At 41.5% G+C, this 15,781-nt stretch overlaps 1 protein-coding gene across 11 annotated transcripts in view; it reads right to left on the bottom strand.

Moving 5' to 3' along the window:
* Positions 1-8,916: 8,916 nt before the first annotated feature.
* The window catches only part of ZC3H7B (zinc finger CCCH-type containing 7B), a 76,477-nt gene continuing 69,612 nt past the window's right edge, over positions 8,917-15,781 (bottom strand). For all 11 annotated transcript variants that reach the window (XM_061639260.1, XM_061639267.1, XM_061639261.1 and 8 more), the window contains one exon: positions 8,917-13,526. In XM_061639260.1, the coding sequence (XP_061495244.1) occupies positions 13,334-13,526 (193 nt within the window). In that variant the 3' untranslated portion in view covers positions 8,917-13,333. The remainder of the gene's footprint in view (positions 13,527-15,781) is intronic.

Raw genomic sequence — 15,781 nt, 5'->3', positions numbered from 1 at the left:
GTAATTGTAGTTATTACTTTTGAGTAACAGTAAAGTAATAAATTCATTTCAAAACAATTTTAATTGTAATGGTAATTTATTCCTTTTGGGGGCCATGTAACAGTAGTTGTAATTTATTCCTTTTTAAAAGTAATCTTCCAAGCTCTGGGACAGGCGTGTGCCAACTCAACAGTGTCAGATCCAGCTCTCACATGAGCCATCAGGATGTTCATCTTATTCTCTTTAGGCGACAGCTGACTTCAGCTTTGAAGCAAGGCTAATTAGTTTGGCACACCCACAAGTGTGAAGGGGGTGACTGCGGCAGGCGATTTGGTTACATGCATTGTGCAGGGATCTTACAGGTGATAAGGCCTCCAGGCTGAAAACAGTGTGTGGGAAGGTTTTGTGTGAGGGCTGCCAAGGAAGAGCTGAGGCTTGTTAGCATTGCTTCTGGATGGAGAGAGAGAGAGATAAAAGCTTGACTGGAGGATGGGATACCTGACTGAACCAGTTGAAATGATCACCGTTTTAAGCAGGCTTTATGACATGATCTCCATTGGACTCGATGTTCACAGATCACACAACTGATTTCAAATTTTTGCTACCTGTCCCTTGGTATAAAATTGCTAATTCTATTTACGTGCTTTAAGTACATGATCCCTAACACAGTTTTTCAAACTGATGGCAAACGGCTAAAATTAATTGGCAACTTTAGGTGATTCTTATCAGTGTCAAGGCACATAGCATTAGGAATTAGAGCCATACTTGACACTAGAGGGGATCAAAGTCTGTAGGATAGGGGCAGAGAAGTTGTGCCATTCTAAATGTTGCTGGACTACAACTCTCATAATTCCTGGCCATTGCCCATGCTGGGTGGAACTAACCTGCTAGACCAAATTTAAACGAATGGGTCAAGTTCTCATGCAAGTTGCTCTCTTGTCTACAAATATAATTCATGGGAATGGTTAATATCCAATTTGACTCAGAACAAAATATATGTGGAAAATATTTTGTGTCATGACCCATATTTCCAGGAGTGACTTGGACACCAAAGCAGAGGTCCTGGCTGAGTCCATAGTAGTGGAAGTAAATCATATTGACACTAAGCTCAGATCCAGCAACTAGGGACCATTAGAATCTAAGACCTGTAACCCAGGACCCCAGGGACTGCAGTCTCTGAGATGGACCCTATCAAGAAATAAATCAGCATCTTTGCCCCCAGGGGCCCCACATTAAACCTGCTCACCAGTGCCAGCACTGTGCCTGGCAAGAGATGATGGAACAGTGATAAAATGATAGACTCTAGATCTGCCCTTTAAAAGATTTCCATCTCCAGCAAGTGGGTAGGCCACTGAGTAGTAGTTGGGCTTAGGACCTATACAAAGTCTTAGTTGTGCCCAACACTTGTTGGAACCCAACAACTTGGCTGGGATCTGACCATGGTTTTGAAGGTCCTATCTTTCTTGCCACTCATGCTTTCGGCTTGGGTTTCTTCAAATGGATTTATGCTCCCTGCCTGTTAGTGCCCCTGCTTCAGCTACCTGCTCTAGATCACTGTCTGACTTGCTTCCCTCTAGCTTCCACCATGGGCTCCTCCTTGCCAGGACTGGACAGTTTGGTTTGGGGGCTGTATCTTCAGACAGGTATGTCTTGCAATACCTTTAATGCAGGAGTGGAGAACCTGTTTCCCCAGATGTTGCTGGACTCCCATCATGCTTGACCACTGCCCATGCTGGCTGGGCCTTGGGTCTGATGGGAGGATTTCAACAGCAACTGGAGGGCCAGAGGCTCCTGTCTCTGCTTTAAAAGGTAACACTTTAAGGACCTTAGATAGTCTCTGTTCTTCTTCTATATTGAATTCTGGTTTTTTTTAGTGTTCTTAATATCTCCTTATATCAGTTGTTAACTTTTTTTGGTCACCAACCCCTTTGAAAATATGATGAAAGCTATGGACCCTCTCTTCAGAAAAATGCACATAAACACAAAATTTTGCATACAATTTATTTTATTGCATTGGAAATTGATTACTTTTGCACCCAGCTCACAGACCCCTGAAGGTTAAGAAGCCCTGCCTAATATAATGCTCCACACTGCAAGTCTGTCTAACTTATCATCATGTAATTATATAGCCATATATACTCTAGAGTGGTTATATACTGTAGCCAGCATGGATTTTTCACATTCTGCAGTGTTAAATTGAAAATACCTCCCATGCCTCCCTTCTGCTGCTTCCCATAAGCTCATTTCAAAACAAAAACTTACAAAACGTATAGTCCTGAACTCAGAAATGCTTGCTTAATAACCCTCTAAGTTTTAATGGTGATACACAAAACACTCAGAGAGAATTGAGACTTCAAAGTGTAAAACAAGAGAAAAAATCCAGTCCCCTATTGGACTTTTTTCTTGTCAGTGGTCTCATAATTTGTTGAAATTAATTAAAAATCAGCCATGTTCACAAAGTACCTTTAATCTTATTTCTGACCTTGCCCCATACTCTGACCATCTTCTGCAGTTTAAAAGTTTAAAAAATGCCTGGCTGATTTTTAATTTAAGAAATTTAACATTGGAGTCAGTGATAAGTGCAGGTATGCTCAGTAAGAACCAACTGTCAGTGTTCTAAAAACCAGACTCACAACTTTTTGGTTTGGCTAATCAGGTGGCCACACCCACACCAGACCTTTATTTCACTTTCGACAGTCATGGCTTCCCCCAAAGAATCCTGAGAAGTGTAGTTTGGGAAGGGTGCTGAGAGTTGTTAGGAGATTCCTATTCCCCTGACAAAGCTAAAGTGGCCAGAGTGTTTTAACAGTCAGCCCCTCTTCAGGGGATTGTAGCTCTGTGAGGGGAGCAGGGCGTCTCCTAGCAACTCTCAGCACCCTTCACAAACTACACTTCCCAGGATTCTTTGGGGGAAGCCATGGTTGTGTAAAGTGAAATAAAGGTCTGGTGTGGATGTGGCCAGTGACTGCTTTGGTTTAAATTTGGGTGGGAGATGTGCCTGCTATAGATTTAAAAGGTGGGGGAAACCCTGAAAAACATTGATACTGCTCAAAATGTTTTCCTTTTGGAAAGAGGCTTTGCCTCTGCCCAGTGCCTGTCCACCCAGTCTCCTCCCCTTTCTCTCCTTCCCCTTTCTCCCCTTCCCCTCCCCTCTCTCCCCCTTCCCCCCTCTCTGCCCCTCCCCAAGGTCAGTTTCAGCTATCCTAAGCATGATTGCACAGGAGTAAATCCCACTGAACTAAAAAAGCATGTAAATGATCAAACCTGCCCTCCCCTCCTCCCTCTCCCTTCCTTTTCCCCTCCTACCCCTCCTCCCTCCCTTCTCCTCTTCCTCCTCCATGGTCAGTTTTACCTATCCTAAGCATGATTGCAAGGGAATAAATCCCACTGAACTCAATAAACATACAAATGATCAGACCTGCCTTTTCCATCTCCCTGTTCCTCTCCTCTCCTTCCCTCTCCCCTCATCCTCTGCTTTCCCTCCTCTCCCCTCTTCCTTCTCCCCCCCATTGTCAGTTTCACCTATCCATCCTATGATTGCACAGGAGTAAATCCCACTGAACTCAATAAGCAGGCAAATGATCAAACCTGCTCTCCCCCCTCCCATGGTCAGTTTCACCTATCCTAAGCATGATTGCAGGGGAGTAAATCTCATTGAACTCAATAAGCATGCAAATGATTAATCCAGTCTCAGCAAACGTGCACAGGATCCCATTTCTTACCTCCCGGATTAAAAAGCAGAGAAATTAACTAATAGGCAAAGCAACCCTTGCAGTTTAAGAATGTACCTATAGCCAACAAATATTTCTATCAAGCTTTGAAAAGCAGGGAAACTGGGCAGCTATAGGAATGCACTAGGGGAGCAGGGGACCTAATCTCCTCTCTGAGATATTGGACTGCCCTACAAATTTGTAAAAATGCAAACACAACGTGGGTTGGTCTTTCACAGTCCAATCCACTTCCTGGTTAGCTTGGAAGAATTTGATAACATGCCTCTGAGCATGTAGTGAGTGGTTAGCAAGGAACTTGAGGGGTTGGCAAGGTGAAGGGTGAAGCCTCAGCCTAGGGCCCACAGGAACTGTGTGTTCACTGGGAGAAGTATGGGTGCGATGTAACTCCCTGTCCCCAATAAATAATAAGCCAAACAGTCCAGTGGTTGTGGTTCTTTGTGTGCTGAAAAAAGGAGGACCAGGGCCATGGACACTGGGACTTTACATAACATAAGAACATAAGAAGAGCCTGCTGGATCAGGCCAGTGGCCCATCTAGTCCAGCATCCTGTTCTCACAGTGGCCAACCAGGTGCCTGGGGGAAGCCCGCAAGCAGGACCCGAGTGCAAGAACACTCTCCCCTCCTGAGGCTTCCGGCAACTGGTTTTCAGAAGCATGCTGCCTCTGACTAGGGTGGCAGAGCACAGCCATCATGGCTAGTAGCCATTGATAGCCCTGTTCTCCATGAATTTGTCTAATCTTCTTTTAAAGCCGTCCAAGCTGGTGGCCATTACTGCATCTTGTGGGAGCAAATTCCATAGTTTAACTATGCGCTGAGTAAAGAAGTACTTCCTTTTGTCTGTCCTGAATCTTCCAACATTCAGCTTCTTTGAATGTCCACGAGTTCTAGTATTATGAGAGAGGGAGAAGAACTTTTCTGTATCCACTTTCTCAATGCCATGCATAATTTTATACACTTCTATCATGTCTCCTCTGACCCGCCTTTTCTCTAAACTAAAAAGCCCCAAATGCTGCAACCTTTCCTCGTAAGGGAGTCGCTCCATCCCCTTGATCATTCTGGTTGCCCTCTTCTGAACCTTTTCCAACTCTAGAATATCCTTTTTGAGATGAGGCGACCAGAACTGTACACAGTATTCCAAATGCGGCCGCACCATAGATTTATACAATGGGATTATGATATCGGCTGTTTTATTTTCAATACCTTTCCTAATTATCGCTAGCATGGAATTTGCCTTTTTCACAGCTGCCGCACACTGGGTCGACATTTTCATCGTGCTGTCCACTACAACCCCGAGGTCTCTCTCCTGGTCGGTCACCGCCAGTTCAGACCCCATGAGCGTATATGTCAAATTCAGATTTTTTGCTCCAACATGCATAATTTTACACTTGTTTATATTGAATTGCATTTGCCATTTTTCTGCCCATTCACTCAGTTTGGAGAGGTCTTTTTGGAGCTCTTCGCAATCCCTTTTTGTTTTAACAACCCTGAACAATTTAGTGTCGTCAGCAAACTTGGCCACTTCACTGCTCACTCCTAATTCTAGGTCATTAATGAACAAGTTGAAAAGTACAGGTCCCAATACCGATCCTTGAGGGACTCCACTTTCTACAGCCCTCCATTGGGAGAACTGTCCGTTTATTCCTACTCTCTGCTTTCTGCTTCTTAACCAATTCCTTATCCACAAGAGGACCTCTCCTCTTATTCCATGACTGCTAAGCTTCCTCAGAAGCCTTTGGTGAGGTACCTTGTCAAACGCTTTTTGAAAGTCTAAGTACACTATGTCCACTGGATCACCTCTATCTATATGCTTGTTGACACTCTCAAAGAATTCTAATAGGTTACTGAGACAGGACTTTCCCTTGCAGAAGCCATGCTGGCTCTGCTTCAGCAAGGCTTGTTCTTCTATGTGCTTAGTTAATCTAGCTTTAATAGTACTTTCTACCAGTTTTCCAGGGACAGAAGTTAAGCTAACTGGCCTGTAATTTCCGGGATCCCCTCTGGATCCCTTTTTGAAGATTGGTGTTACATTTGCCACTTTCCAGTCCTCAGGCACAGAGGAGGACCCAAGGGACAAGTTACATATTTTAGTTAGCAGATCAGCAATTTCACATTTGAGTTCTTTGAGAACTCTCGGGTGGATGCCATCCGGGCCCGGTGATTTGTCAGTTTTTATACTTATACTTTTATACTTTGAATGTTCCCCTGCCAATAGAAGCTCAACAATGTCTTTGCCTAACTTCACTAGCCACTATTATGAGCAGTGCGTGGAATGCAATTGCATGGTCACAATTATTCAACAGTGCATGTGACATCCTAATATAAGCAACAAGCAACCACCACTTCCCACGCCCACGCCATAGTGTGGGCTTTTAGTTCCCTTGCTCTTTTTAAAAAGTGGCTGTGTACTTTCCTCACCTTGATGAGCAATGACTGGTATAATCATGAGACACAAGTTCCAATTTAAAAACAAAACACAAAGTAACAAGTTCAGTTCCTTTCCTCTGCAAGACAACACCAAGCCATTTTGTGAACTTTCACTCTGTGCTCTCTTTCTAGCTCCCTCGCTGGCTGTATGCTCACCTGTTGTGTAAAGCTAGTGCTACAGCACCCATCTACCTGCAGGGGAGAGACAGTCTTTGGAACCGGTAGGAGTCAATTTTTCTGTTTGTTCCCTCCCCACTCTGCCTGAGACTCTTATGAAGAGCTGCAGCAGCAAAGTGAGATTGGAACCGTTGGGGCAGATGCCCTCAAGTGGGGTTACTCCTGTTCTCTGTTGATGCAGTTTGAGGAACTGTTGCAGCGGCAGCTCCATGTCAGTGGGGCAGTGGAATCTGCTCCGGGTTTTAGTTCAAACTTTCAAGCTGTTCAAGGTGCTGGAGCCACTGAAGTGTTGGTTGTTTTGCTTTTAAGCAGGGGGAAGGGTGGATCTGGGCCTTAGGTGTTTGGTTTCAAAGATGTTATTGAGGCACAGCTGTCTTAACCTACAACTTAGAAACATTTTAATTGTTTGAAATTCATATGTGTGTGTTGTCGTCCAGGGTGAGTCACAAAGGGTTTTTTCTTTTTCTTTTTTGCCAAAATGAAGCATAGAAGAATGCTATAACATTCTGCAAAAAAGCTGTGAGCAACTATTTATCCTCTTCCAGTAAGGCTTCTTGCTCTTCATCACATGGAGACAGAATCTGACACTGCTGGCAGGAGCAATTCAATTTATTTTTAAATTATATCCCATCTTTCCCGCAAGGATCTGACCAACTACCACCCCATGCCTTAGCCAGAAATTTTGTACTGTTAGTGGGACATTGTTAAGTCACTACTCCTATTCAATCATTCAATATCTAAGCCTAATTAATGCACAAAGGGAATTGGGTGGGTGGGTGGCAGGCTTATGCAGCGGCCCTCTATAGATATTTTCATGAACACATGTAAGCTGGGGGTTAGAGTCTGCCACTCCCTCCACTCCAACATATGAATTAATTATCAACAAATACTCAATGTCTGGAAATGGCTATCATGCTAGGGTTTTGCCATTTCACAAGTATTTGGATGTATTTGCACTCATAATAAAATGTAAATTTAATAAAATTTAAATTCCTATCCTATATGTTTGTCTCTGCATTATTGGTCAAAGCACTGATAAGCTGTGAACAGGCTTACTATATGCTGAGCCATTGGGTGAAAAATGTGCAGGCAATATCCTCTTATATCTCAGTCAAACAGAAAAGACTAAAAAAATGAAGGCAGAGGAGACAGCTGGAATATCCCCGAGTTAAGCCTGCTGCGGTTCTCTTCATTGCAGCCTCCACAACTAAAGCCCTGATGTTAGCTACAATCACACAAGCATTTCCCAGCACTAATCATGTGAAAATTGTCCCTCACTTCAAGTTAATATAAATTCCCACCTTTCATAATCTGGACTACTCCAGCTAGTGTAGGAAAAGAAAAACCCTCCATTGGCTTACCCTGGATGCTGGCCCTTATTGTCTTGTGACTGGGCTCAGAACAATCCAGTCTGGCAGCTTGCAACATCCTTTCTGTATTACTGCCCCTGCCTCACCCTCATGTCCTTCACCATTCCTCCTTCACCTGTTGTCTGTAAAACAGAGGAAAGTCTTAAGTTTACTGATGCCTTGTCAGTTTTTAAAATTCTAGTATTGCTATGGGTTTTAGCATTGGTGTATACACAAGGTGCCCCTTTAAAAGGTGAGAGGGAAGAAAATACAATTAGTGACTGAATTGACAAAGCTTTTCCACCAACCCTGACAGTGGGCGGGAGAAAATGAGCAAATGCCCATAGTGATGGAAGAAATAAGAGAGGCCTTCCTGTGATTAAAAAAAAAGACAGGTAGGGGGCATTAAAATGCTATTCTCAAATACGTACAAAATTATATGTTCTGCCCAAAGTTGAGAGACTCAAGACTGAACAGTGGTGTTTTCTCTTTTTATTAAAGTAATAGACAACTGTAGTGCAGAGTGCCTCATGTAACTATCTACTTTTCTTAGGTACTCAGCATCCCTCTCTGGTACTAGCTAAGCATGACTTTGCAACTCCAAGACAACTGTCCCCCCCCCCCCCGAGTTTGCTTACGTAGGTTGGGAGCGCACATACAAACGGAGACTTCTCCTTAGCTGGGTCTGTTGAATTTCCCGCCTCAAGAGCCTCCGAGTGCAGGGCAAAGGTGGAGCCTTGGCCAGTCTCTCATCTTCCCCCTCCAATGGAGTGGGGCTGCTAATTGTCAGTTTAGGCATGGGAAGTGAAGGTGAACCTGGCTGGGAAGCATCTGATGGGTCAGGCCGAGCTCCCTCAGGGGGGCCTGGAGTTGCGGGGGCTGTGGTGTCAAAGGCAGGGGTCGGGGCACCCTCTAAGTCCATTCGACTGCTTGACCCCTCCTCCAGTGATTCATCCCAGTCCACATCTGTGACATAACAGGAACTGTGTGTCAGAGATTTGGTGCTGCAAAATATTTAAAACCAGAGGTAGTTCAAAGAGAAAGATATATCCTGTACCACAGATGAATCTCCTTTGCTCATGCATCATACCAACCCTACTGCCCAGATGGCTGAGAAACAGATGCGCCATCTGGGCAAACAGATGCCGCCCTGGGCTCCTGCTGGGAGGAGGGGCAGGATATAAATCAAATAATAAATAAATAAATACATCTTAACATTCTTAGCTAAGAAATAATACCACACACATAGCGAGGGTTTAAAGTGCACACTTTTATTTTCTATTACAAAGGCTAAAAGAAGCAAATATGTCTTGTTAAGAACAAGAATGTTGTTAGAACATCTACATTATTATCTTGATACTAGACCTTGTGAAAGGTACTATGAATTTCTTTGTAATAGTAAAGCGTGGTATTTTTAAAATATATTAATACAAAGACATTTTGAAGGACTCTAAACTTATTACAAGCTCAGCTTAGAAATATAGCATCTCCCCTTTCTGGCTTTCTTCTATCACTTCATTCCTGAGGGATAGCCTGATTTAAGGTCTGGTTAACCAGCATTCTATTCAAATCTACTGTTCCCTCAGCTTTGAGGGTCTGGGAAAGGAGCCCTACTTACTTTTTTTGAACATCTTATAATATGGTAATTGAACAAATACTTTTCTTTTATGTAAAGAAAGGGACATTGCCAAGGTTTTTGAAGCAATGTTTGTATTAATAAACAAACACAACCAGTGACCTAATTCCATTATAATTCTTAGATGTGTCTGCCCTCTAAAAATCTTTCCCTTGATAGCTCATTTATAGCAGTCATCGAAATATTTGTTTGTTTTATTCAGTTGTTCTGGAGTACTGGGCTTATACCCTTAATAACTGAAGAATTGCTAGTGATATGGATACAGTGAGATGTTATAACACAAATAAATAATCCCATATACTCTATATAAAAAAGACAAAGGGAAAAAGATAAACAGAAGGACACGTACCACCTCTCCTGCTCTTGACAATGTCTCTTTTCTCAAGAAAATAACCAGGAGACTTTTGTTTAGCACCTTATTTATTAGATTAACAAATAACTTCTGTGGAATGGACTTACAGTTCTTTACAAAGGGCAAAATCATCACTGATTGGGATAATGATCTCCTCCTAACACAAATGATTTTTTTTAACCCAAAAGAAATATTCCTCCCCTCCCAACATCAGCTTTATTTCACTGAGAGATGCTGCATTCCCTAGCTAGAGTCCTTTTCCATAACCCTCAATAAAATGTTTCCTTCGATACCACATACATATATAATATTATATAGAGTGATATATTTAATACCTGTGTATATATGTTTTATGGAAGGGTTACATATATACACACTAGAACAAGTCTGGTGACAAAATACTGCAACACCACATATCAAGTTATCATATCAGGAAAAAGCAAAAGTCGATGCCCAGGAATATGTGCTCCCACCCCCATAAACTCTGCCTTCATAAACCACAAGCCCTTTTCTTCCCCATCAAAGTAGTACTGATTGGAGGGGGGGAAAGGCTGCAAAGCAGTTTATTTTTGTATTAATGAGGAAAGGAAACATGTCCCATCCCATAATCTAAATAAATCTACATATCATAAGTCAGGGCAGAGCATACACTTATATAGTTACATTTCTAGATGCAGATAGTTTAAGAAATTTAAACATCCATTTTCTTGCGTGTGTTTTCCTCTGCCTGTCCCAAATAGGTTAACATTTCAACTCCAGAAGCCAGCCCATCACTATTATTGGTAATTTGAGAAATAGGACCAACAAGCTGAAAGTATAATGGTAAAGCAGACAGCAGACAACTAAGCAAAATACCTGTGTGTGGCAAGGGGAGGGATTTGGCTGATTCAATTGCAGTTAAATTCCTCAGGCTTTGCTTAATCCAGTGTCAAATTAATTAAGACTATTAAACTGGCAAGACAACAGAAAAATACCAACTCCCTTTTTTATCAAAATCTAGGACAGTGGAAAGCACATAACATGATCTGAAAGGCCTAGTTTCAAATTCCAGAATAGTAAAATAATACAAGGGAAATATATTGTTACTGCTCATTTCAAAACATAGCTTTCAAGCAAAGTATTCGTGGATTATGCCACAGAATGGATAATGGTCAGGGTACATGAATACTGTTCACAGGCAGTCAAACACACAAAAATCTTCCTTCAGCTACATCCTTCCTTTAGAAGATGGCAATGAAAATTACCTACATCTCCTCTTTAGAGATGTGTTTTTGTATCACAAAATAAGCCTGAAGCATCTGTTTTTGCTTACACAAGAAGCAAATAACCTTAAACTGATTTTATGATATGTACAAGTGGGTCAATAAGTGTGAAGGCCAGACACTGACAAAAATGAGTGAGTAATGGGGCATTTGATAATCAGTTTAAAGTAAGAGGAGGAAGCACAAAAATGAGGTTTCAGAGATCCCTAACCTACTGATGTTATATTTCCCTGGTCACTCTACCTTCCTTTGTTTATCATAATTATTTGAGCCTTTTCATAGGTGTAGGGATAGCCTATGTTACCTTAATTCATATTATTTCAATAGGGAAGGGTTATAAAATTTGATGAAATATCAGAAAGTCTTAGTTGTACAAGACAGAATGAATGGTATAACCAAGACTGCAAATCCTGGATAGATACATCTCAGCATGAAACTTTCCCATTCAGATCACACAGCGTAATCATCCAGCTTGTAATAATAGTCTGTATCATACATACTAGCGCATTCCCTCCTAGACCCCCAAAGAGAATTCCACCATCTTAATCAGTCACAAATGCTGAGCATTTTGGCTTGCAAAAAATAAAACCCCCACACATTATGGATCATCTGCATTATGAATTACCAGCACTAGATGTGGCCATCCCTCACATAATGCCATGTGTCATAACATTAGAGCACAATTTCTTCTTCTTTAGTCCCCATTTCATAGAACAACCATCCAAAAATGTTCCCACCATTTTTGCAGACTTTTACAGCCCAATGTTGAACACCGTAACCCCCAAAGCAAGCCCCATTGAGTTCAATGGAACTCAATTCTTAGTAATAATGCTTTGGATTATAGCCTCTGGAAGTTCACTTCAAAAGGTATATTAAATAGTATTGACATACAAACAAACTTACTGTCTTCTAGGAACCTTGTCCTCTGTTAGAGAGGGGAGAGAAAGTTCATTTAATATTTTCTTATTGCTTGAGGCTTTATGTAAATACTAACTTCTATTAATTTTTGAAACTATACATTCAGATGCAAGGAAGATTTTATTCCCCTTCTTTACAATCTTGATTAAACCAGCTTCTCTTTTGGAAACATTTTAAACTTTTCGCTTCATGTTCAATTCTATCTTTGATTTCAAGTATGGTTGCATTTTTTTATCATCTGACTAGCACCACGCTACTTACTTGTCAAAGGAAGATTTCAAACTTCACTCTGATGCAATCAGATTTCTAAAATGCTGCTCTCTAAATGGCAAACTTTTAAATCTAAACTACTGGATGACAGTTTCACATTCTTTTATATAATTTCTGTCCATTTCCGCTATTGCTACTTTTTGGTCTTTGCATATGCAAATCTCCATCCAATACAGAGGGCACCACTAAGGTGCCACTGACTCACTTTCTATAACAACTAAATAGGCTTTCTACACAACAGGCAAATGTTTTGTCTTAAGCGCACGTCAATCCTCAAAATACAATGGTAAGAGCATCACGGTATTAAGTGTCTCTATGGAAAAGTAAAGACTGTCTAGTGCAATTGCTGCAACTATAGGAAGAAGAATCTTCATGGTTCTGCTTTACATACGTTCCAGGTCCAACACAATCTGTTCTCAATTTGCTTTTTGGATAACATAATACACAATATGGGGGGCAGGGGGAATACAATGCTGCCTCTGCCTCCAAAGACAACATACTGATAATCTTTCTAGCTAGATTAGAAATTTACTGTCCTCCCTCACCTGAGAAGGATTGGAGGGGGCAGCAAGTAGGAGGTAAGATTTAATCCAGAATACAAGGAGAAAAAGATCATCATCATCTTATTTTATTGTTACCTACAGCAACCACCAGAGTAATTTCTAAACTTTAACTGTAGACTGAATTAGGGACGTTTAAAATTACTTTTCTTCTTTTTTTGAGACTATCTACACAATGGTTTGGGTGTCTGTGGAGAAGAGGCACACAGCACTACACAGACACCTACAGTGAACAAAACTCTACTTCCTTGTCACTTCTCCACTGTTTCTCTATGTTCATTTGCATGACACTGCAATCTCAAAAACCAGGCAGCCTGAATAAAGGATTTGGGGGTTAGGGAACCAAAACAAGAAGCATCCTCTCTTTTATGCACCAAATACTGCAAATCAGTATCTTTTTGAAGTTTAAAAGGAGGCTAGTGGTGGTAGATTGAAAAATAATGTTTTTAAAAACGGGTAGGGGAGAAGATAGAATGGCAAAACTCTAGGAGCATCATGTTCACTGGCTATAGATGAATCAATTCATAATCCCATTAAACACAATAAATCATCTTGATTATCTTACAATCAAAGAAAGATTTGTGGAACAATTATCAGGCTCTTTGTCACTGCCCTGCTCCTTTTCCCTTCTCATTTCCAGTTCAGAACATTTGTTTTTTCACCACCTTCAGTAAATTATACGCTATCCCATAATAGGAAGTTGTATTTGCCAAAATCATCATCTGTGGGGCAGAGCAGCATATCCTTGCGGGCTTTGGCCAGTTTCTGCTTCATTACTTCCCTCCGATCCAGCCACTCTGTCAACTCATCTTGGCCATGAGCAAAGCGACATTTCTCCCCTTCAGGGCAGGATTTTGTCTTCTGGAATCTGTAGGAGGACAACACATGACTTAAGAGACTGTGGGATTTTTCATTCTTATTTTCAAACAGGAACAGCACCCTTTCTACTACCTTCAGTTTTTCAGTATCTGAAGTTAGAAAACTAAGCTTAAACTACAGAGGGATTTTCCCACTAAACATGGTTGGGGCTCAGGGCAAAACAGGGATAGATATTCAGTAAACAACCCAGGCAATTTACGAGCGCATACTGGAACAATTAGCAACAATATCATATCAATGCAACAAACAGCTGCAAATGAGCAACATGAAAACAATAAAACTAGAAATGGTAATAGGATCATAGTACCTTTTATTACAGAGATCATCTGTTGCCCTCCAGATGAGAGACTCCAACTCATATCATCCCCAGCCAGCATGGTCAATTGTTTAGGATGATGGGAATTGGAGTCCAGCAACATCTGAAAGACCACAGCTTCGCCACTCCTCTTTTACTGAAAAATGGAAATGGACTGCCTTCAAGTCGATTCCAACTTATGGCAACCCCATGAAAAGGGTTTTCATGTTAAGCAATATTCAGAGGTGGTTTACCACTGCCTTCCTCTGAGGCTGAGAGTCAGTGACTGGCCCAAGGACACCCAGTGAGCTTCATGGCTGTGTGGGGATTCAAACCCTGGTATCCCAGGTTGTAGTCCAACACCTTAATCACTACGCCACGCTGGCTCTCCTGTTTTATTAGGACCAACTAAAAAGTCACAAAGTAGCAAGCTAGTTTTCAAGTTCCACAGCCTTATTTTACAGCCTGGACGTTAAGCAAAAACAAACAAACAAAGGGCAGAAGAGAGAGGGAGAGAGATACCGCTGGCTAAGATGAAAGCTCAAGTTAGCAACAAAATCATATCCAGATGGAAGAGAGGATGGCGTTATGCACATTTGAATTAGGGTAGGGCATGTCTGCTGCAAAAGACCTCAAGGTGTATCAAGACACACTGAGATGAACAAGCAAGGGCTACTCTCCTGGTGACAATGTAAAAGCTAGCAGCCAATCATTGCCATTCAGATTATTTTCTTAACAGACTAACACGACTACCTGCAATTTTAATGAAAACCATAGATCTGGAGATTTGGACGCCTGCTAATAAAAACATTATCATATTTTAAAATGGACATCAGTGCTAAAGACTTCCAGATGTTCCAGTCTTAAGTAACAAAACTGTCTGCAGCACAATACCTTTCAAAAGCAACCCTGGATAGTTATTTCAACAGTATTACAGATACAAAAAAGGAAAGACATAAAGTAACTGTTTCATATAGGCTGCTTTCCTCAAGTCCCCCTTTTAACGGTGCTTCTAGACAGCGTCCGTATTCACATACAGTAATAAGCTAAGAACCTTGGCTTTAAAAAAAACATACTGTGCATTTGCTGCACACAGTCCATTTGCTCCCACTTTAGCTTCTCGCACCAAAGAAGGAGTGAACAAGCCAGGAAGAGAATAATGTAGTGTTATGGCTACATGTGGGGTCATGGTTTGCTTCTTCCTAGCAAGCCAGGTTCACTAGACAGGGTTAGACCATGGTTTGTTGTTAGCTTATGATTCCTGGCTTGTGAGGACAAAGTAAGCCACACTCTTGGGTTTGGAATCAATGCTAAGGTATCCCATTCCTGTTTGTTTACCTGTTTACCAGGGGAGCAGCGAAGCAGGAGAAACACAATGTGCACCAGTATGCAGCTCATGCACAGTATGTTTTAAGCTACGGTTCTTGAATTACAATTTACATGTGAATATGATGCTTCCAGCAGTGAGGATTAAATAGATCCAGAAGGAAGGAACTGACCTAGCATTGAGGTTTAGGGCAGGAGTTACTGTACCATACGTATCCACCCTACCAGTTCACCTGGAGTAACAAGGATTAACACAGTTCTCATATCAATTGTGGGCACCAGCATACTGATTTGGCACACCAGATGGCCACAAAATCTTTTGGCTGATGAGGTCCCAAGAAAAAACACAATGAGATTCTACCTATAGCTTGCAAGAAACACCACCACCACATTGTACCTACATACACTTACGGTACTTAAGCTTTAAATTTAGAATTTTAGTGGCATGTCAGGACATTCATGCAAAGACACCAGAGTCATTAGTTTTGTTCTAGAGAGCATTAGCAATAAGCATTTAACTGAACAAGTAGAAAGTAGCTGTGCTGGCCCATAAGAAAAATCCAAATCCAGGTTAGGGCAATACCTTTGCAAGACCAACCAAAACATCACAAAATAGTATGCAA

This window comes from Rhineura floridana, chromosome 8 (genome assembly GCF_030035675.1).
Source record: "Rhineura floridana isolate rRhiFlo1 chromosome 8, rRhiFlo1.hap2, whole genome shotgun sequence".
Classification (NCBI taxonomy): domain Eukaryota; kingdom Metazoa; phylum Chordata; class Lepidosauria; order Squamata; family Rhineuridae; genus Rhineura; species Rhineura floridana.
This window is presented reverse-complemented; position numbering and strand designations above follow the sequence as displayed.